Source organism: Mesoplodon densirostris, chromosome 1, assembly GCF_025265405.1.
Source record: "Mesoplodon densirostris isolate mMesDen1 chromosome 1, mMesDen1 primary haplotype, whole genome shotgun sequence".
In the NCBI taxonomy this organism is placed as follows: domain Eukaryota; kingdom Metazoa; phylum Chordata; class Mammalia; order Artiodactyla; family Ziphiidae; genus Mesoplodon; species Mesoplodon densirostris.
The window spans coordinates 132,879,571-132,903,134 of NC_082661.1; the positions used below are offsets into that span (position 1 = coordinate 132,879,571).

At 35.8% G+C, this 23,564-nt stretch overlaps 1 protein-coding gene across 2 annotated transcripts in view; it reads left to right on the top strand.

The window, feature by feature from the left end:
- The window catches only part of CENPC (centromere protein C), an 84,656-nt gene that overhangs the window by 53,754 nt on the left and 7,338 nt on the right, over positions 1–23,564 (top strand). The window contains exons 11-17 of one of the 2 annotated variants that reach the window (XM_060108983.1): positions 3,678–3,821; positions 4,956–5,038; positions 10,675–10,734; positions 12,140–12,199; positions 20,590–20,694; positions 21,477–21,605; positions 22,179–22,274. In XM_060108983.1, coding sequence (XP_059964966.1) covers positions 3,678–3,821; positions 4,956–5,038; positions 10,675–10,734; positions 12,140–12,199; positions 20,590–20,694; positions 21,477–21,605; positions 22,179–22,274 — 677 coding nt within the window. The remainder of the gene's footprint in view (positions 1–3,677; positions 3,822–4,955; positions 5,039–10,674; positions 10,735–12,139; positions 12,200–20,589; positions 20,695–21,476; positions 21,606–22,178; positions 22,275–23,564) is intronic. The other variant, XM_060108984.1, reaches the window with a different exon arrangement.

A 23,564-nucleotide genomic window follows, 5' to 3' on the forward strand; every position in this document is an offset into this window, starting at 1 on the left:
GATTTAAAAAGCATGTTAACAGTATTATTGTTCTGTATTTAGGAAAAGCAAAAAAAGAGACATTATTACATTAAAATATGAATATGTCTAATTTGTCTAAGGAGTCTTCTTGATTAGAAATATTACATGGAAAAAAATATTACGTGAACTTCTCCTTTATACAAGTAACAGATATTAAGATTTTAACTTGTCTAAAGTGATATTTTTTGCTTCTTATAACCTAGTAACCATGGTCATTAATTAAACTACAAGCTAACACCCTTATTCCCCTCTTAAAGCATTTAGAAAAAAAAAATATTAAAGAGCTAGTGCATTTAAAGTATAAGAAGCAATTACCCTCTAGAAATCTTTGAATTTCTCTCATTTTAAATTTGTATAAGCACTTAATTTTTATATTATTTCTATAAGCCATTTGGAACAGAGGTTTACTACATTAGATTTTTTAACAGCTTTATTGAGGTATAACTCATATATAGTTCACTCATGACGTGTAGAATTCATTGGTTTTTATTGTATTCACTGATAGTGCAAACCGTCAAAATAGTCAATTTTAGAACATTTTCATCATTAGGGTCCTTTAGCTATCATCTCCCTATTCCCCTCCCCAGCAACTCTATGGAACCACTAACCTACTTTCTGTCTACAGATTTCTCTATCCTGGACTTTCATATGAGTGAAATCGTATAGTACGAGTTTGTTTGCATTGACTTCTTTCAGTTTGTGTATTTTCAAGTTTTATCTATGTTGTACCATGTATCAGTAATTCATCCCTTTTTATGATTGAGTGCTATTTCATTTTGTTACATTATGTTTTGTTTATTATTCATCCATTGCTGGACATTTGGGTTGTTTCTACTTTTTGGCTATTATGAATAATGCTGGTATAAACATTTGTGTACAAATGAAATTGCTGAGTCATATGGTAACTTTACATTAATCCTTTGAGGAGCTGCAAGACTATTTTCCAAAGCATCTGCACCATTTTATATTCCTACCAGCAGTGTTTAAGGCTTCCAGTGTCTCCACATCCTTGCCAACATTTGTTATTATCTGATTTTTTTATTCTAGCCATCCTAGTTGGTATGAAATGGCATCTCATTGTGGTTTTGATTTTCATTTCTGTGAAGACTAATGATGTTGAGCATCTTTTCATGTGCTTATTGGCCATTTGCCAATCTTTAGAGAAAGATTTACTCAGATCCTTTGCCTGATTTTTTTGGAATTGTCTTTTTTTTTAATTGAATTGTATGAGGTTTTAATATATTCTAGATACGTCTCATCAAATAAATGATATTTGATAATCTCTCTTATTCTTTGGATTGTCTCACTTTCTTGATGGTGTCCTTTGAAGCACAAAAGTTTTTAATTTTGATAAAGTCCCATTGATCTGTTTTGTCCATTGTTGCTTGTACTTTTGGTGTCATATCTAAGAATCCTTTGCCCAGTCCAAGTTCATGAAGATTTACTACCATGTTTTTTTCCTAAGAGTTTTGTAGTTTTAGCTCTTAAATTTAATTCTTTGATCCATTTTGAGTTAATTTTTGTATATGCTGTGAAAAGTCCAACTTCAATCTTTTGCATGTGACTATCCAGTTTTCCCATAACTGTTTGTCGAATGGTCTTAGCACCATTTTTGAAAATCAGCTGACCATAGATGTATAGGCTTATTTCTGGATTCTCAATTTTATTGTTGTCTATATATCAGTTGTTGTTCTAGAACCACACTGTCTTGATTACCATTGCTTAGAGGTAAGTTTTGAATTCAGGAAGTGTGATTTTTCTTTTTCAGGAATATTTTGGCTATTCTAAGTCCCTTGCAATTCCATATAAGTTTTAGAATCAGTATGTCAATTTCTGCCAAGATGTCAGTTAGAATTCTGAAATGGATTGCGTTGAATCTATTGGTTTGAGGAATATTTCCATCTTAACAGTGTCTATTGATCCTTGAACAGGGGTGTTTGTCCTATTATTTAGATCTTTAATTTCTCTCAACAGTATTTTCAGAATATGTTTTACACTTCTTTTGTTAAGTTCATTCCTAAGTATCCCTTTTGATGCTGTTGTGAATGGAATTGCTTTTTAAATTTTATTTTTGGATTGATCATTGCAAATGTATAGACATACAATTGATCTTTGTATTTTGATCTTTATCCTGCAATCTTGCTGAATTCATGTATTAGTTCTGAGAGCTCTTTAGTAGATTTTGTAGGACTTTCTAAGTACAAGATCATGTCATTTGTGAATAGTGATAGTTTTATTTCTCCCTTTCCAATCTGTATGCTTTTTCTTTCTTTTTCTTGCACTATTGTCCTGGCTGAAATCCTTAGTACTATGCTAAGTAGAAGTGACAATAGCAGATTTCCTTATCTTGTCCTTAATTTTAGGGGGAAAGCATCGAGTCTTTCACCATTCAGTATGTTATTAGCTGTGGGTTTTTCATAGATGCCCTTTTATCAGGTTGAGGAAGTTCCTTTTTATTCCTACTTTGTTGAGTGTTTTTGTAGTGAAAAGATGCATTTTGTCAAATGCTTTTTTTTTTTTTTTGGCATCTACTGAGGTGATCATGTGATACTTTTTTTGTTGATAAAATGTTGCTAGTTTTTTTTGAGGGTTTTTTGTTTTGTTTTGGGTTTTTTTTTTTTTTTTGGCTGTAGTTTTCTTGTGATGTGTTTGTCTAGTTTTGTTATCAAGGTAACACTGACTTCATAAAATGAGTTGGGAAGTGCTCTTTTCTTTTTTGGAGGAGTCTGTGAAGAATTCCTGTTAAGTCTTTGAATGACGGTAGAATTCAGTGGTGAAGCCATCTGGGCCTGGGCTTTTCTTTCTGGGTAGTTTTTTGATTACTGATTTATTCTCTTGTTATAAGTCTTTTGAAATTGTTTATTTTTCTCTTGAATCAGTTTTGGTAATTTGTGTGTTTCTAGGAATTGGTCCATTCCATCTAGGTTATCTAATTTGTTGGCATACAGTTGTTTATAGTATTCTCTAATAATCCTTTTTTTTTTCTTTTGACTCTGATGGTAGGACCTAGAGGGAGACTAGAAACTCCAGAAATAAACTATCAAAGAATACTCAGAAGTTTGGATGCTCTTTAGTTATGTTGCAAACATAACTAAAGATTTTTTTTCACAAATGATAAGAATAGGCTGGTAGACGGAGTCAGGAAACAAATTTAAAACATAGGACCTGTAAGACGTGAGAGTGGAGAGAGAATTATGCAGTCTAGGAATAATGTATCTTGTTTGCATATATTTGGGGTTTGCATATATTTAGGTCCCTCTGAGCACTCTGCTGTTCCTTAGTAGGCTGAGTAGAGGTATCATAAAACAATTTCAGTTGTTTGTGGATTTTCAACAAAAACTGTGATAGATTTAACTGTGTAGTATACATCATAAGCTGCCTGTAGTTAATGTCTCCCAGTGCCCTCCTATCATCATGTCTATCTTAGTTAGGCCAGGTCTGTACCATTTCTTTTATCAGAATTTTTCAAATTAGAACCCTTGATAGGTTCTAAAGTCAAATTTCCTTCCTGGACTAGTTGTAAGTTTTAGGACCTGAACAAGGTTATCTGATATTTGTTATAGCCAATGTTATATTGTCTACCCACCTTGTGTGATGTTCTAGAAGAAATATTTTTTGAAGAAATGTAAACAATTACAAGCTTTTCATTTTCATAGAGGTACAGGAAGCTCAAAGAATCAAGATAGTATGGCTGTACAAAATGTTCATCAAAAGTCTCAGATCAGTGGACATACATGCAAGACACGAGCAGAGTCAAACTTGGATTCTAGAGAGCCTGGGACTTCAGTTTTGGAAGGAAGGTATGCATGTGTTCTAAGGATAATAGGATTTACTCACTGTATTTGTTACCAATTGCTGTGTAACAAATTGCTCTCAAAGCTTAATAATTTTGTTAGTGCCTTGCAAACATTATTTCACAGTTTCTGCGGGTAGAAATCTGGGAGAGAATTAGCTGGCTAGTTCTGGCTCAGGGAATCTCATAAGGTATAGCAGTCAAGATATCTATCTGGTTTGCAGTCCTTTGAAGGCTTGACTAGAACTTGGAGGATCCACTTATAAGGTAGCTAGAGGCCACAGTTTCTTGTCATGTGGCTCTCTCCATAGGGGTATTCAGTATGGTAGCTAGCTGGCTTCCCACAAAGCAGGTGATCCAACAGAAAGTGTGACTATGATGGAGGCCATAGTGTCTTTTGATGACCTAGTCTTTGAAGTCTTCCACTTTATTCTGTTCACTAGAAACAAGTCACTAAGTCCATACCACACTCAGAAGAGAGGAGTTAGAATTAGGCTGTACCTTTTGAAAGGGGCATCATCTAAGAATTTGTGGATATAAGTTTAAAGAGAGCATACTCAGTGAGCAAACCAAATTAACCTAGTCTCCTAATATCTGAAGTCATACACCCTTTTACAAAATGAAAGAATGGTAAATTATAGCAGATTCTCAGACTTTCAAGGGATGGCTTAGATTTCTTTACTCTTTGGGAGCCTGTGACCATTAGGCCTGTCTTGGGCTCATAATAGGAGGAAGAGGATCTAGGACTGGGATAAACTGAATCATCTCTGAACAACTTCTGAACTATATTTTAAATTGCTTGTTTTTGCCTGTAGTTTAAAAAAAATTAAGATAAGCTGATTTATTTCTAATTTTATTTCTTATGATTTGATTTTTATCAGTGTTATTTGAGTTGACTTAAATTTGTAACTCTGATTCATGAGTTAGTTTAAAAGGTTATAAAATTCAGTGTTATCATGTTTGACAAGTCAAATGTGGGATTAAATTGTAGATTTTTTTGTTTTATGCAGCAAATAAGTATACTATTAATATTTTATAAGGAAAAAACCTTTGGCTGTTTTAGGATAAAAATGACCATTAAGGTAGATATATTAGATAGATATAAATGCACAAATTTTGTGGTTTACCTTTTTTTCTTAAGTGGACCTTCTAGGCTCAAGAATTATTTAACGTCTGGAATGAATAATTCAGATGTGGATGATAATGAAGTTCAGGAAAGTTCGAGTAAGTTACGATTTATTTTCTACTGTCTTGATTGTTATAGTGTTATGCATGTGGAGTAAGGTGTGCTATGTTTTATTTAAATTATCACCAGTGACATTTTTGTGACAAATATGTATTGAGTACCTACCCTTAAGAGCCTTACTTTATGGTTAGAGATTTCTAAGACCTTATACCTGGGTGAGAGAGGGAGGGAGGGAGAAGAGAGAGAGGGAGAAATAATGAGAGAGATGAATGACAGTCCTTTCTTTGAAGTAGGACATAATAATATAATTGGCACTTAAGACACATACTGCAGTATTTTAAAGCTGATAAGGGTATAAATGAAGGAAGATTAGATATATATTGATGATTACTGAAGTTAAGTGTTGAAGTTTTTAAAATGCCTCTTAATAGAGAGTTTTATAATTTTTTATGTCCCTGAAGAATGTGCTTGAAATATAATCTCTTATACTGTTTTTTCTTTCCTAATTCACTAATTATTTTTCCATTTAAATTGTTTCTTCCCCTTTTCTTTAGATTTACTTTATTATTTTTCTCTAAGTGGAATGCTTTTTATATTTATTTTTCTGCTTTTTATTTGGTAAAGAATAAGCTAAATTTTCTGGAGTATAGTTTTAGTTTAAAATTGAAGGTTTTCTTTTTTCAATAGAGTGTTCTTATTGTTGTACACTCTGAATTATAGTGGTGATTTTTCTTTGACCCAGGTGTTATTTAAAAGAGTACATTAGTCAAGAGTTTGGTCTCCAGAGTCAGGAACCTGGGATTGAATCTAGCTTTACCACTTATTAGCTATGTTATCTTGAGTAAGAAATTTCAGTGTTCTTAGCTTCAACTTCCTTATTTGTAAACTGGCGATATCAATTCTAATTGCATAGATTGATGCAAAGATGAATACACATTCTTTGCTTAGTTTTAATACCTGGTATATGTTCATTATGCAGTGTTGGCTGTAATCCTAAGAAGTTGTGTTTTGTTTTGTTCTTTTGTTAATAAATTATAGTTTCATTTCATTGTTCTTGATAACTTTGCCCTGTATTATTAATTCTTTGAATTTTCTTTGTGTTCTAGAGTATGCTTAGAACACATAAAATTCATGGAAGAATTTTATAATTCTTCCATGGATGCTTGAAAAAGAGAATATTACTTTTTGTGTACAGATATGGATTAAAAATTTTGTTAATGTAAGTGGGTATATATTTTTAATATACTTTGAATATTTATGAAATACTTAAATATTTATGGAATATTATGGAATACTTACTATGCATTCTTCTAAGGGAAAAAGATATCAAAACTTGTGATTTGTTGGATGTTGAGAGTAGAAAGATAAAGCAGGTATTTTTAGCGTGGGAAATGCGAGTTACATTTTTAGGTAGATGGGCAGAAAAGGTCTTACTGAAGAAGTGATAATTTGAACAAAGATATGAGAAAGGTGAGAAATCAAATCATGCAGCTGTATGGAGAAATAGTGCCTCATGCAGAGGGAAGATAAGGGCAAAGGTTTTGATCAAGAAACACCAAGGAGGCTGGGAAGGCTGGAGTTGAGGAAGAGAGGGAGAGGGTAGTAGGAGATGATGTCACAGAGCTAACAAGAATGAAAGATCATATAGGATGTTAAAGGCTACTATAAGGATTTCGGGCTTTACTGAGAGAGATGGGAAGCCATTGGAGGATCTTGAGCAAGGAGAGACATGACTAACCTATAAACAGAATCGTTGCGGCTGCTGTAGAATACACGTTAGGGGTGGACTGATAAGTTTGAAGGGGGCAAGTGTAAGGTTGGAAGCAGGGAGACCAGTTGGCAAGACATTAGTAATCCCTTTGTGAGGTGGTAGCTTGGACTAGGGGGTTAGCAGCGGAAGGTGGAGAGCAGTAGTAGGATTTTAGGTGTTTTTGATGGTAGAGTCAACATTATTTCCTGATGGATGGGATGTAAGGTGTAAAAGAAAGTGAAGTGTCAAGGATAATGGACTTTAAAGTTTTTGGCATGAGCACCTGGAAGAATGGCATTGTCATTTCTTGATTTGGAGACTACTAAAGAAGGGCAGATTTGGGGAAAAAGAACAGGATCTTAGATTTGGACATTCTGTGTTTCATATTATTCTTATCCTTTGTATCCTTACCATTTGTGAGGTCTGTTAAGGACTGCCAGAGTTGAAGTAAAATGTTTGCTTTACAGTGGTCTGTCTCTCCTATTTGCTGCAGTCTTTACTATGTACATTTCAGCGCTCTTACTGAGCATGTAAGTTTGCATATGGAATGTACCTGTTTTGGTCAAATTTACCTTCTTGATCATGTTACAGTGCTTTTACTTTGTAGTCTTTTTTGTCTAATATTAACATTGTGACTCCCTGCTTTCTTTTGGTTTGTTTTTGTTTCTTATATTTCTTTTCTTCCTTTTACTTAACCTTTTTTTTTTACCAAACTAAAGCAGAGTGGCTTCAAACAGCATGATTGAATTTTTATTTTTGACTTGCTCTGTCAGTATTTTTTTCCTTTAATAAATGTTTAACAGATACGCTTTGTTACTTTGTAAAGTTGGTAGATAAGTCTCACATATGCTAGCAAGGACTCAGGAACTTTCTTTTGTATCACAATGAACAACTAGTCAAATAGTAAAAGTCTTTTGAGTCACAATCTTTTTGTCCTTTAAACTATTTGGCTATTGCTCTTTTATCTCATGATAGCTAATGCTTATGAGTAGATATTGTAAGACAGCCTTACTTCTTTTTTCCTTTGTAAATAACCTGTGTCTTCCATCATGCTTATTAGGCTTTGTTAGTCTTTGAAATTCTGGAGTTGTCTCTGTGTTTTGCTTTGTTTTGTTTTATACTCTTCTGGGAAATAATTTTTAATTTACTCAAATACCATATCCCCTTCATCCAGTTTCCATAATTGCCAACATTTTACAATATTTGTTTCATTTACCTCCCTGCCGTCTCTACATAAATGTTTATACATGCTTATTAGTCTTTTTTTGGGACTGACTGTTCGAGTGCAAGTCACATACATATTATTACGTGTGAGTATGTGCAGACATGATGCAAGACAAGAACATAATTCACTCTTCATCCATCCACATCAGGAAATCAGCATTAGTATAACACTAGTCTTCCTTCACTGACTCCATGCAGATTTCACCAGCAGTTCCATCAGTGTTCCTTTTTCTCTCGGGTTCAGGATCCAATCTAGGGTCATGGACTGTGTTTGGGTCTCATGTCCCTTCAGTTTCCTTCAATAAGGAATAGTTCTTTAGTCTTCTTCTAACTTTCCTGACCTTGACACTTTTTCAAAGAGTACAAGCTTTTCATTCTTTAGAATGACCTTCAACCTGGGTGTCTCTAATATTTCCTCATGATCAGATGTGAGCCATGCATATTTGACAGAAATACTACAGAAATGATGCTGTGTTCTTTGTGCATCACATTAGGAGGCACACAGTGCTGACTCATCTTCTACTAGTGATTTTATTTATTTATTTAATTTTAAAATAAATTTATTTATTTTATTTATTTATTTTTGGCTGTGTTAGGTCTTCGTTGCTGCGTGCTAGCTGTCTCTAGTTGCAGCAAGTGGAAGCTACTCTTCATTATGGTGTGCAGGCTTCTCATTGCAGTGACTTCTCTTGTTGCAGAGCACGGGCTCTAGGTGTGCAGGCTTTAGTAGTTGTGGCACACGGGCTTAGTTGCCCCGTGGCATATGGGATCTTCCCAGACCAGGGCTCGAACCGGTGTCCCCTGCATTGGCAGGTGGATTCTTAACCACTACGTCACCAGGGAAGCCCCTCTACTAGTGATTTTAATCTTCATCACCTGTTCAAGTTATTGTCTGCCAGGTTTCTCCACTCAGGGTTTTTCTCTTTGGTAATTGATAAATATTTTGTGGAATGATATCCTATTTTAGTAACTTGTCCCTTTTCAAACCTCTGCACCAATATTAGCATCTTTTGAATATTCCCACCTGAATCCACTAATGGTGATACCAAATTACTATTTTCTATTTCCCTAATTTCTTCTCTATTAATCAGTTGGCATTCTATAAGAAATAGTTTTACTTACTCCTTCCCCATTTATTTATTCATTATTCATTTATTTATATTATTATGGACTACTACTGGGTTCCTGTTTTATTCAGTGGGTTATAATCTTTATCATTTATTCTGGTACTCAAATTGTGCCAAATTTGGCCAGGAGGAGACATCCTTTCAACTGGTTCATGAGACCTTTTGTCATGTTTCTGTCATTTTTTGAATACTGTCTTATTTTTTGGCAGAAGATGTTCCAGGCTCCTTCCCCTGCCTCTAGTCTGGAATCAGTTATTTCTCCAAAGGAACCTAGTGGAGGGATGACATTTAGAAACTTAGATCCAGGTGCTTGGTGTACTCATTGTTACTGGGATATCACTGCTTTTAGGTTCTCTCAGTGGACTGAGATAGGAAATAGATAAACACACACATACATATATATGTGCACTGTACATACACAAGCATCTGTGTCTTCTTTCTGTACTTATTCAGGCATCCCTTGCTTTATTGCTCTTTGCTTTAATGTGTGTCACAGATTTTGCATTTTTTACAAATTGAAGTTTTGTGGCAGGCAGCCCTGGTCAAACAAATCAGTTGGCACCATTTTCCAATGACATTTGCTCACTTAGTATCTCGGTGTCACATTTTGGTAATTAACACAATATTTCATTATTATATTATGGTAATCTGTGATCAGTGATCTTTGTTACTATTGTAAAAAAAAATTACGACTTGCAGAAGGCACAGATGATATGTAGCATTTTTTAGCAATAAAGTATTTAAGATACATTGATTTTTAGGCATAATGCTTTTGCACACTTAATAGACTACATTATAGTGTAAACATAACTTTTATATGTATTGGGAAACAAAAATATTCATGTGACTTGCTTTATTGCCAAATTTGTTTTATTGCAGTGGTCTGGAACCAAACTCTCAGTATCTCTGAGGTGTTTCTGTATTTAGAAACTATGAGTTCACATCGGTACCTCCCAACTCCAGTCCAACATGTTTGACTTTCCCTTTTCCATTTTAATAAGCCCTTTCTCAAGGAGAGTGAGAAGTCTGGCTCCCATTATCCTCAGTATATTTATTCATTTGCTTTGTTCCTTCTCTTGGCTCCAACAGTTGCCTCCAGAGCCCACTGCTATAGGAAAATTTCCAAGAATGACTAGCCTTCTACTTGTTATACTGGGAAGTACAAGGGAAATTGTATTTATTTATTTATTTTTTGGAATAACTTTATTGGGATGTACTTCACATACCATACAATTAACCCATTTATAGTATATAATTCAGTAGTTTATAATTATCACCACAGTAAATTTTAGAACACTTTCATGATCCCAAAAAAGAAACCTTCTACTCTTTAGCTGAGAATGTACTGAAAACTTAGACCTGCTTTTCAGGAAATGTATATTACACACAATATTGTATCAGAAATCTAAGATGGTTCATGGATATTAAGTATTCTAGTTTCATATTGCTGCATAACTTACCATCCCAAACTTAGTGGCTTAATACAGCAGTCGATTTATCTCTTATGGTTCTGTGGGTTGACTTAGCTTATTAGCTGGGCATTTCTCATTTTGGCTCTCTCATGCATTTGTAGTTAGATGCAAGCTGCTGGGGCTGGAGTCATTTGAAATATCAGCTGGACTGGAAATCCACGGTGACTTATTTACTTATATATTTGGTACCCTGCCAGGGTGGCTGAAATAATTGGGGGCTGGCCAAGCATCCTTTCCACTTGGTTATCTTGGGTTTCCTCACAGCATGGCAGTCTTGGGGTAATCAGTCTTCATAATGATGGCTGTCTTTCCTCAGACTGAAGTTCCAAGAGATTCAGGTGGCACCTGCATGTCTTCTGAGGAATTAACTTTCAAAGTCCCAGAATGTCATTTCCGTGCATTCCATTAGTCAGGCAACTCACTAAGGCCAGTGATGATTCAAGGAGAAGGCAATTAAACTTTGCCTCTTGATAAAGAACAGCGTTTGTGCATAGGAAGGGAAAGAGTTGATGGTTGTTATGTTTAGATGCTATTTATCACACTAAAGTTGAGACCTCTTGACCTAATTGTCACACTGCTAAGTAAATTCGGTACGGTTGCACTATTTACAACTTTAAGAATCATAGATTACTTTATTAACACAGTAATTATTCATTATCACACCTTGCATTTTTATCCACCCAGTGGCTTATTTCACTTAAAGTCCACAAGCAATAGAAAACCTGTTTGTTTTTTGTTACTTGTAACTGTTATCGTCTTAAGATATATTCACTGTAGCAAAATCTAGAGACATATTATACTGTTTTTCACTAGCCTTCATTTCTCAGCAGTGAAAAGCAAAGGGAGTAATAAAATGTATTGTCAGGTTGACAGATGAATGGATAAAGAAGATGTGGCACATGTATACAATGGAATATTACTCAGCCATAAAAAGAAACGAAATTGAGTTATTTGTAGTGAGGTGGATGGACCTAGAGTCTGTCATACAGAGTGAAGTAAGTCAGAAAGAGAGAAATAAATACTGTATGCTAACACATACACATGGAATCTAAAAAAAAAAAAAAAAGGTTCTGATAAACCTAGGGGCAGGACAGGAATAAAGACACAGACGTAGAGAATGGACTTGAGAACACGGGGAGGGAGAAGGGTAAGCTGGGACGAAGTGAGAGAGTAACACTGACATATATACACTACAAAATGTAAAATAGATAGCTAGTGGGAAGCAGCTGCATAGCACAGGGAGATCAGCTCAGTGCTTTTTGACCACTTAGAGGGGTGGGATAAGGAGGGTGGGAGGGGTTATGGGGATATATGTATGCATATCGCTGATTCACTTTGTTATATACCAGAAACTAACACAACATTGTAAAGAAATTATACTCCAATAAAGATGTTATTAAAAAAAAGAGTATGCATCCAAGTAAAGAACTGTTATTTTCTAAGAAAAAAAATGTATTTTCAGGTTGAATTTTATTTTAAAATATACTGAAGTTGACTGAATAACCCACTTTAACTCAACATGAAATTAGTGTCCATTGCTCATGATATTGCCTCTGCAATTTGCAGATGATTCAAGAGTAAAAAGGTCTAACTCAACACCAGAGAACAAGGTGCATCACAAATTAGGTAAGATTACTTTTCTCTTAATATTTTCATATTATAAAACCTTTATTTCTAAATATAACTTAATTTTTTCTCAGGCAGGGGGAAAATATTATTTGGATTAATTGTCAGAGAAAGTAAAACTTGTATTTAGTTTTCATGAATTTCATGGTAAATCATCACAGGCCACTGAGTTTCTTTATTGTCCATTTATGAAGCCTGTAATCCTCTCACTCATTGCTCTATAGTAGGGAGCTGATAAGCTAAGAAGCTAGGGTGGAGAATTCTATAAAATGTAACTGCTAGGTAGATGGCATCCCTGACAAATTCTCCCGTTTTTTCCAGTTCACACCTAAACAAAGCAGTAACTAGGATAAGTAAGCTGGGAGCTAAGGAATCCATGGAGAGGCTCACATGAGGATTAAAACTATGGTTTTCAAAGAGATATTTGCTGGTCAGGATTCATGGGACCTCTCACCTTTGTGGAACTGGAGTGGCTTTTTATTCCTCTCCCTATACTTGAGGCTTCTACACTTGTACCTGAAGAGAACCTGTAGGAATGAACCTTTTCCTAATTGCTTCAACCAGAACCTCACATCTTGTCAGTTAGTATTTTGTAGGCCCATGTGAAGAGAGGCTGCTATACTTCTCTGTGCTTAATGCTTGTCTTGGAGTGGAATATGCCTAGAGTCAGAGTAGGCAAAGAGAAATAAAAGTGTCCCTGAACAGGGGCTCCAGCAACCCAAGAGAGGAAAATCAAGAATTATGCCTGGCAACAGTAGGCAGCTTCTGGTGTGCTAGAACCATTGTAGTAGATGGATAACAATTTTAACAATGAAGGAAATATGAGTACTGTCAGAGATCTAGTTATATCATAGAAGGCTTTCTGGTTGCTAAAGCATAATATTTCAGTTTAAAAAGTCAGTATGTGAACTGAAAGTAAAGATATTTTCTGTTGAGAGCTGAATTAGTAGCTGGTCTTGACACTGAAGAAATTCATCAGAACAGAAATGTAAAAAAAGATGGAAATGATGAAGAACAACATATGCAGTGGAAATAACATGGAGACAGCAGATAAAACATGCAAATAACAGGATTTCAAGAAAAAAGAAACAGATGGAGGAATGAAAACAGTTAAAGAAACAATTAAAACAGTTAAAGAAAGTACTAGTTAAAACTTCCCTGGAGTAAAGATAGGCTTGATCTGCAATTTGAGGAAGTTTATGAACTGCCAGAGAGAATTAATGAAAAAGATACATCTCTAGACATAAGTGAATAAAATTCCTGAATTTCAAGGATAGAAGAAAGCTTCCAGACAGAAAAGTTACATGTAAAGGAGAAAAAAAAAACCCAACAAAACCTGACTACCATAACTCATGTATGCAACTCTGGAAGAATAAAATAATATATATAGCCTACTTTCAGAAATGTATTACAGAGGCAGGCGTGGTCAAGATGGCATACTAGGAGCATGTGGAATTCATGTCTCCTCACAACTAGGGCACCTACCAGGCACCAGTGGGGGACCACGGACACCTAAGGGGACAAGATGAACCCCCAGTGACTGGTTGTTTTGATTATACTTTTATTTTTCCTGATATATTTTTTATCTTTCTAATTTTATTTTGATTTTTTTTTTTGTTGCGGTACGTGGGCCTCTCACTCTTGTGGCCTCTCCCGTTGCGGAGCACAGGCTCCAGATGCACAGGCCCAGCGGCCATGGCTCACGGGCCCAGCCGCTCCGTGGCATGTGGGATCTTCCCGGACCGGGGCATGAACCCGTGTCCCCTGCATCGGCAGGCGGACTCTCAACTACTACGCCACCAGGGAAGCCCTATTTTGTTTTTTATTCTTAGATATTGTACTGCTCCCTTTTTCTTTCTTTTTTTTTTTTTTTTTATGAGCCACGAATCTTGTGGGATCTTGGTCATCAGGCCAGAGGTTGTGCCCAAGCTCCTGTGGTGGGAGCTGCAAGTCCAAATCGCTGGACTAACACAGAAACTCAGCCCCCACGGAATATCAATCAGAGTAAGACCTGCTGGAGGTCCTCATCTCAGCACCAAGAACCAGCTCTATCCAACTGTCTGCAAACTCCAGTGCTGGACGTCTCAGGCCAAACAACCAGTAAGACAGGAATACAGCACCACCCATCAAAGAAAAAAAAAAGGACAAAAAAGTATGTTACACATGAAGGAGCAAGGTAAAAACCCACCAAACCAAGCAAATGAAGAGGAAATAGGCAGTCTACCTGAAGAAGAATTCAGAGTAATCATAGTAAAGATCCAAAATCTTGGAAACAGAATGGAGAAAATACAAGAAACATTTAACAAGGATCTAGAGGAACTAAAGAGCAAACAAACAGTGATGAATAACACAATTACTGAAATTAAAAATACTGTAGAAGGAATCAATAGCAGAATAACTGAGGCAGAAGAACAGACAAGTGAGCTAGAAAATAAAATGGTAGAAATAACTGTAAGGGAGCATAACAAAGAAAAAAGAATGAAAAGACTTGAGGACAGAGACCTCTGGGACAACATTAAACGCACCAACATTCAAATTATAGGGGTCCCAGAAGAAGGAGAGAAAGAAAAAGGGTCTGAGAAAATATTTGAAGAGATTATAGTCGAAAACTTCCCTAACATGGGAAAGGGAAGTCATCAATCAAGTCCAGGAAGCACAGAGAGTACCATACAGGATAAAGCCAAAGAGAAACACACCAAGACACATATTACTCAAACTATCAAAAATTAAATACAAAGAAAAAGTATTAAAAGCAGCAAGGGAAAAGCAACAAATAACATACAAGGGAATCCCCATAAAGTTAACAGCTGATCTTTCAGCATAAACTGCAAGCCAGAAGGGAGTGGCAGGACATACTTAAAGTGAAGAAAGGGAAAAACCTACAACCAAGATTACTCTACCCAGCAAGGATCTAATTCAGATTCGATGGAGAAACTAAAACCTTTACAGATAAGCAAAAGTTACGAGAATTCAGCACCACCAAACCAGCTTTACAACAAATGCTAAAGGAACTTCTCTAGGCAGGAAACACAAGAGAAGGAAAGAACTACAAAAACCCACAACAATTAAGAAAATGGTCATAGGAACATGCATATTGATAATTATCTTAAATGTAAATGGATTAAATGCTCCCACCAAAAGACACAGACTGGCTGAATGGATATAAAAACAAGACCCGTATATATGCTGTCTACAAGAGACCCACTTCAGACCTAGGGACACATACAGACTGAAAGTGAGCGGATGGAAAAAGAAATTCCATGCAAATGGAAATCAAATGAAAGCTGGAGTAGCAATTCTCATATCAGACAAAATAGACTTCAAAATAAAGACTATTACAGGAGACAAAGAAGGACACTACAGAATGATCAAGGGATCAATCCAAGAAGAAGATACAATTGTAACAATATATGCATCCAACATAGGAGCTCCTCAATACATAAGGCAAATGCTAACAGCCATAAAAGGGGAAATTGACAGTAACACAATCATAGTATGGGACTTTTAACACCCCACTTTCACCAATAGACAGATCATCCAAAATGAAAATAAATAAGGAAACACAAGCTTTAAATGACACATTAAACAAGATGGACTTAATTGATATTTATAGAACATTCCATCCAAAAACAACAGAATACACTTTCTTCTCAAGTGCTCATGAAACATTCTGCAGGAGAGACCATATGCTGGGTCACAAATCAAGCCTTGGTAAATTTTAAGAAAATTGAAATTGTATGAAGTATCTTTTCTGATCACAACGCTATGAGACTAGATATCATTTACAGGAAAAAAACTGTAAAATATACAACCACATGGAGGCTAAACAATACACTACTTAATAACCAAGAGGTCACTGAAGAAATCAAAGAGGAAATCAAAAAATACCTAGAAACAAATGACAATGGAAACATGACGACCCAAAACCTGTGGGATGCAGTAAAAGCAGTTCTACGAGGGAAGTTTATAGCAATACAATACTACCTCAAGAAACAAGAAAAATCGCAAATAAACAACCTAACCTTACACCTAAAGCAATTAGAGAAAGAAAGACGAGAAAACCCAAAGTTACCAGAAGGAAAGAATTCATAAAGATCAGATCAGAAATAAGTAGAAAAGAAATGAAGGAAACAATAGCAAAGATCAGTAAAACTAAAAGCTGGTTCTTTGAGAAGATAAACAAAATTGATAAACCATTAGCCAGACTTATGAAGAAAAGAGGGAGAAGACTCAACAGAATTAGGAATGAAAACAGAGAAGTAACAACTGACAGTGCAGAAATACAAAGGATCATGAGAGATTACTACAAGCAACTCTATGCCAATAAAATGGACAACCTGGAAGAAATGGACACATTCTTAGACAAGTACAACCTTCTGAGACTGAACCAGGAAAAATAGAAAATATAAACAGACCAGTCACAAGCACTGAAATTGAAACTGTGATTAGCAATCTTCCAATAAACAGCCCAGGACCAGATGGATTCACTGGTAAATTCTATCAAACATTTAGATAAGAGCTAACACCTATCCTTCTCAAACTCTTCCAAAATATAGCAGAAGGAGGAATACTCCCAAACTCATTCTACAAAGCTACCATCACCCTGATGCCAAAACCAGACAAAGATGTCACAAAAAAAGAAAACTACAGGCCAGTATCTCTGATGAACATAGATGCAAAAATCCTCAAAAAAATACTAGCAAACAGAATCCAACAGCACATTAAAAGGATCATACTCCATGATCAAGTGGGGTTTGCCCCAGGAATGCAAGGATTCTTCAGTATACGCAAATCAATTAATATGATACACCATATTAACAAATTGAGGGATTAAAAACCATATGATAATCTCAATAAATGCAGAAAAAGCTTTTGACAAAATTCAACACCCATTTATGAAAAAACTCTCTAGAAAGTAGGCATAGAGGGAACCTACCTCAACATAATAAAAGGTATATATGATAAATCCACAGTCAACATCGTTCTCAATGGTGAAAAACTGAAAACATGTCCTCTAAGATCAGGAACAAGACAAGGTTGCCCACTCTCACCACTATTATTCAACATAGTTTTGGAAGCCTTAGCCACAGCCATCAGAGAAGAAAAAGAAAAGGGATCCAAAGCAGAAAACCTAAAATGGATATTTCTCCAAATAAGATATACAAATTGCCAACAAACACATGGAAATATGCCCAACATCACTAATCATTAGAGAAATGCAAATCAAAACTACAATGAGGTATCACTTCACACCAGTCAGAATGGTCATCACAAAATCTACAAACAATAAATGCTGGAGCGGGTGTGGAGAAAAGGGAACCCTCTTGCACTGTTGGGAATGTAAATTGATACAGCCACTATGGAGGAACAGTATGGAGGTTCCTGAAAAAGCTACAAATAGAACTACCATATAACCCAGCAATCCCACTACTGGGCATATACCCTGAGAAAACCACAATTCAAAAAACCACACCCTGGGTATATACCCTGAGAAAACCACAATTCAAAAAGATCATGTACCACAGTGTTCTTTGCTGCACTATTTACAATAGCCAGGACATGGAAGCAACCTGTGTCCATCGGCAGATGAATGGATAAAGAAGATGTGGCACATATATACAATGGAATATTACTCAGACATAAAAAGAAATGAAATTGAGTTACTTGTATGAGGTGGATGGACTTAGAGTGTGTCATACAGAGTGAAGTAAGTCAGAAAGAGAAAAACAAATACTGTATGCTAACACACATATATGGAATCTAAAAAAAAAAAAAGAGTCTGACGAACCTAGGGGCAGGACAGGAATAATGACGCAGACTTAGAGAATGGACTTGAGGTCACGGGGAGGGAGAAGGGTAAGCTGGGACGAAGTGAGAGAGTAACATTGACATACATGCTACACTACGAAATGTAAAATAGATAGCTAGTGGGAAAGCACCTGCATAGCACAGGGAGATCATTTAAGTGCTTTGTGACCACCTCAATGGGTGGGATAGGGATGGTGGGAGGGAGGTGCAAGAGGGAGGGGATATCGGGATATCTGTATACATATAGCTTATTAACCTTGTTATACAGTAGGTACTAACACAACATTGTAAAGCAATTATATTCCAATAAAAATGGTAAAAAAAAGCAATATATTACAATCTTTTGTTAAAACTAGCCAAGATATCTTTCTTTCTGATAACTGAATTTATTTTGCAGATAACGCAAGATTAAGTTTAGCTTCCTCTATGTAAAATATCCATGTAAGGTAATCTAACCAAGTATCATATAAGTCAAAAATGAGTTCAAGGAGAGGAAACAGTGCTGAGGAATGATTCTCAATATATGTGGTTAAATTTAAGCAATGTATATTTGTTTTCTGTTGCTGTGTACCAAATTACTACAAATTTAGTTGTTTAGACAACACATATTATTATCCCTTGGTTTCCATGGGTCAGGAGCTCAGGCACAAATTAGCTGGGTCCTCTGTTCAAGGGTTTCACAGGCTGCAGTCCAACGTCTCAGCCTGGGACATGGTCTTATCTGAGGCTCGAGGTCCTGTTAACCACCACAAGCTCATGTAGTTGTTAGCAGAATTCAGTTTCTTGGAATTGTAGGACTGAGGTACATGTTTCCTTGGTGGCTGTGAGCCATGGGCCACTACTCTCGATCTAGGGGTCACCTGCAGTTCCTTGTCGCATGACCCTTTTCATAGACCCTTCACAGTATGGCAGCTTGCTTCTCCAAAGTGAGCAAGGAAGAATTTTTCTCTCCTTCTGCTAGTGTCTTATATGTATGATCATGATGTAATCACAGAAGTGACTTCCCATTGCTTTTGCCATATTCTGTTGAGTGTGTCGTAGGTTCCACATGTATCCTAGGGAAGGGGATTATATAAAGGTGTGTCTCATTGCTCACACCTTAGGATGTGTCTACTACTTAATGCTAATATGATTGGGGATTTATAAGTACTAAGTAAGGATTTTTGCAGTGGTAGCTTGAAATCCACACTATCTTAACAAAACTTGGTGTGGTGGGGAGGAGAGTAGGAGTGGAAGAGGGGTAATAAAAGTAGTCTAAAAGTTTCATTTTACTAAATGAGAAAAAGGAGAAGATAACATCTTGGTAGGGGATATAGTTGTTAATATAATGATGGAGAAATGAGTATGACTGTTGAGTGTCAGGAATGGGAAGGTAACCAATATTAGAGTGAAAAAGCACAGTAAACTTTGAAATGACCAAGGTTTGGGGTATGGGGGAAGAAATGGTATTCTGACCAAACCAGTGAGAATGAGGGGAAAAAAGAATCACTGATGTAAAATAACCTGTAAATATAAAGTAAAATGGAAGAAATAAATAGATGTGTATTACTTGTTGTACTAAATAAGTGTGAATGGATTGAATTCCTCTAGTAAGATAGAGACTATCAGATTTGGTTAAACAAACTTACCTATGTGTTTATAAGAAACACTTAAAACAGGTTTTAAAATAGAAGATTATCAAAGAATTAAGTAGGCTAATATAAACAGAAAGAAAGTAGTGTATTTTTAATATTAGGTGAATTGAAATTTAAGGTTAAAAGTGCTAAACAGGATGAAGGACTTGTAATAATAAAATTAGCACTTTATGAAGAAGATAGAAAAATCATAAACTACTATGTACCAAACAACCTAGCAACTAAAATGTGTAAAGGAAAAAAGCTAAGAAAAAGCAAGGAGATTTTAATTTAAACAATACAGTTAGACTGGGAGATTCTGTTAAACCACTTTCAGAATTGGACAACTCCAGCAAACCAGAAGTAAGTAAGAACATAGGAAGTTGATTATGTAGCCAACAAACTTAGTATATAGAACTTTGCATTATTCAGATAAAACAAGTAGATATGTGTGTATACACACAAACACATGTATACATAACCACCTCTGATTTATAAATTCCTATTGTGGAGCATTTAGGTGGTTTTCAGTTTGCTTTTTGCCTTTTCTTTTCTGTTTCTATTATGAACAGTACTACCATGAATGTTCTTAACACCTATATCTTTGCCCATTTTTGTGAATATTTTGCAAACTCATTTTCTAAAAATGAAATTTCTACGTCAAACAGTATTACAATTATAGGTATTGTCAAATTGTCATCAATCAGTTTACATTTCCACCTACAATATATGAGAATTCTGGTGTACCTTTAACATCATTAACCGTGAATGTTCGTTACCATGTTTTTAAATCTTTTCCAATCTAGTAGCTTGGCATTTCTTTAATAGCACAAATATGTCTTAAGATTTGTTTTTCTAGTGTTCTGTCTAGAAGCATTTGTGTTCTAGAAAGTAACATCAATCTTTTCACTGCAGAGTATCATCCAACTAAACATATATGTGCATTTTTTGTCTGATGTCTTTTTACAGTATTGCCCTCCAACACACCAAATGTTCGCAGGACCATGAGAACACGATCAAAACCTTTGGAATACTGGCGAGGGGAGCGAATAGAGTATCAAGGAAGGCCATCTGGTAAAATTTATGCTTTAGTGTCCCAAAATAATAATAATGATAATTGCTACAATTTATTTAGGTACGTTACGTGCCAAGTACTGTCTTATGTATTTATATACATTACCTTATTTAATCATCATCCTCCAAAAATGTGACAAGAATAGATTCAAGTCCAGATTTCTCTGATTACTATAGAGATGCTGATTTGTTTTCTTTTTGGTAGCAGTTTGAGGTGAGCATGTGGCTTGATAGAGTGTTTTTATTTTTATACTACCTAGGAAGGTTTTTAATTGCTTAAAATGAAGCATTAGATCAGAACATGAGAAAATTATAACTGTCAAAGATTAAGTATTCCCCGTTATTATTCTCATTCTATTTTCTTATGTTTTTCTACAAAAATTGTAGAGGGTGGGAAAGAAAGTATAGTGAGTGTTATCTTAAAGTTATTTCCTTTCTTTTGATGTATATTTCTGAGTCAAAGGACTAAACTGACATGTGAATTACTATAAATAGTTCATTGCTGATCTTTTTTTTTGTACACTTCCACTGATGACTTGATTTCAAGCAACAGAGGTCATTCAGTCATGTTTCATCAGTGCTTCTAGATTTAGGATAGTTAGAGACAAGTGAAATTGGTTGCTATTTGTGTTTGAATTTTTAACTGTAGAGTGTGGTAAAACTAATGTATTCTTTGGTACTTTGAAAGGAAATGTGCTGTATTAATTTAATGAGTTTTTGTTTCAAGATTTTCACTTTGCCAGGTATGATAATTTACCTTTTTTTTTTTGGTTAAATTTCAGGAGGATTTGTGATTGGTGGAATACTCTCCCCAGACAAAGTATCATCTAAAAGGAAAGCAAAAGGAAACTTGGGAAGAGTCAATACAGTAGTTAATAGGAAAAGGATCTGTCTTGATAATGATGAAAGAAGTATGAACTTATTCCTTATTTTAAATAACAGTGCTTTGAGAAATAGCTCTTTGCAAATTTTGAAATAATCTCTAAAAGCTTCAGATATACTACTACTTCAGGGTAAATTATCTTTTTAATGTCCACATTTTTTTCAGATTTTGAAAGTAAACTAATTTTATTCTTTTAAAAAAAAATCATTAATAGCAGAGTGTAAAACATTTCCACCTGAGTAAATTGCCCTGTCAAATGAAGCTTATCTTGGTTAAAATAAACATTTTAAAGAATTCTTTTTAAAGTGTATTGTGTACTTCAGCTCTCTTAGAGAATATGCAAAACACCATTTAACTTCTTGATGATGCAAGAGTTCAAAAGTTGTAAGAAAATAAGAAGTTTAGGATGTTTGCTTCTGTGGTAAATCACTGATTTTTGAATTTTTGTTTATCAAAGTGGTCATTGATAAACAGGAAAAAGATATGCCTCTGGCAATTTTCCTTTAAAACTTGTCCATAACTCTATTTTCATACTAGATTTTTTTTAATGGAAAAGAATTTTAAGTAAGTAGTTAGTATTTCAGTGATATTTCTTTTGCAGAGAATAAATTCGTGGTAAATATGAATATACCTCTGGGAGATCCTTTGCAGCCAACGAGGGTAAAGGACCCAGAAACACGAGAGATTATTCTTATGGGTAAGATCAGGGTTGATATTGAGAATACTTAATTTAACAACTAGTAAGGACAAACTGAAGTCTGGCTTGTCTGCTTTCCCTTTCTCTCCCCAGATCTTTCAGAGCCAAAGTCTAGTAGAGAGTCTAATTCAAATAAGCAGCCTGTATGAGGACTACACTAGGGGAATTGATGGCAGACAACCTCCAGGGTACACGTAGCACCATGCAGTTGTCCTCTGTGATACAAGTGCTACCATCAGGAGTGTTGCCTCCGCCAGTAGGGTCCAGGCCTTCTTTGACCAGGAGGACACAAGCGGACAGGGGCTGTTCATAGGGAACTGTAGCAAGTTAACTGGTAGACTCCCGGATACACTCTTACTGTGAGACCAGATGGAGATTGTGGCAGGATTTAGACAGCCTTTGGTGCTGTGAGATGCTAATATTGGTATCTGGGGCATAAAACCTTTCTGGAGATGACTAGCAAGGGCATCTGTCAGCCAAACAAATGCCATGCTGTACCTTAAGGCTGGTACAGGGTCCTAGAAGCCTCCTCCTATACTTAATAGGCATTAAACATTTGGTGTCTAGGACAACATGGGAGGTCCCAAGGGATGGGCTATAGAGTGGTGGGGTTAAGTAGGGGACACTCAGCTGTTTACCAACCAGGGAATATATACATACAGGAAATATTTAAATATTTTAACAACTGTTATGACTGTACCAGTGAGTGATTGGGACTATTTATCCCAAGTCAGAGGACAGATATCTCAAACCAGAGAGGCAGTATTTACACTTAAAATTTTGGCTGTGGCATAGGTTCCATTTGATATCTTAAGTAGCAAAGTTATTTCTATATTCCAGATTGTTTATTTGGCAACAGAGATAGAAGCACAGAGAATTTTGTTTAGTGAAGTGTCTTAACTAAAAACATTGCTATACTGTATCAGGTTAAAAAAGTTGTGTGTTGTCAAGAATTCATCACTTCTTGTTTCTTGAGCCTATGTATTTTCTTTATCCTGTAGTCTGTGGGAGTACAGTCAGAAGCTGATGATAGAAAAATGTATTAATTATAGGTCTGGAAAAGGTTGTAAGTAAAAGGGAAATTAAAAAGTGATATAGTAGGGCTTCCCTGGTGGTGCAGTGGTTGAGAGTCCGCCTGCCGATGCAGGGGACACGGGTTTGTGCCCCAGTCAGAGAAGATCCCACATGCCGTGGAGCGGCTGGGCCCGTGAGCCATGGCTGCTGAGCCTGCGCGTCCAGAGCCTGTGCTCCGCAATGGGAGAGGCCACAAGAGTGAGAGGCCCGTGTACC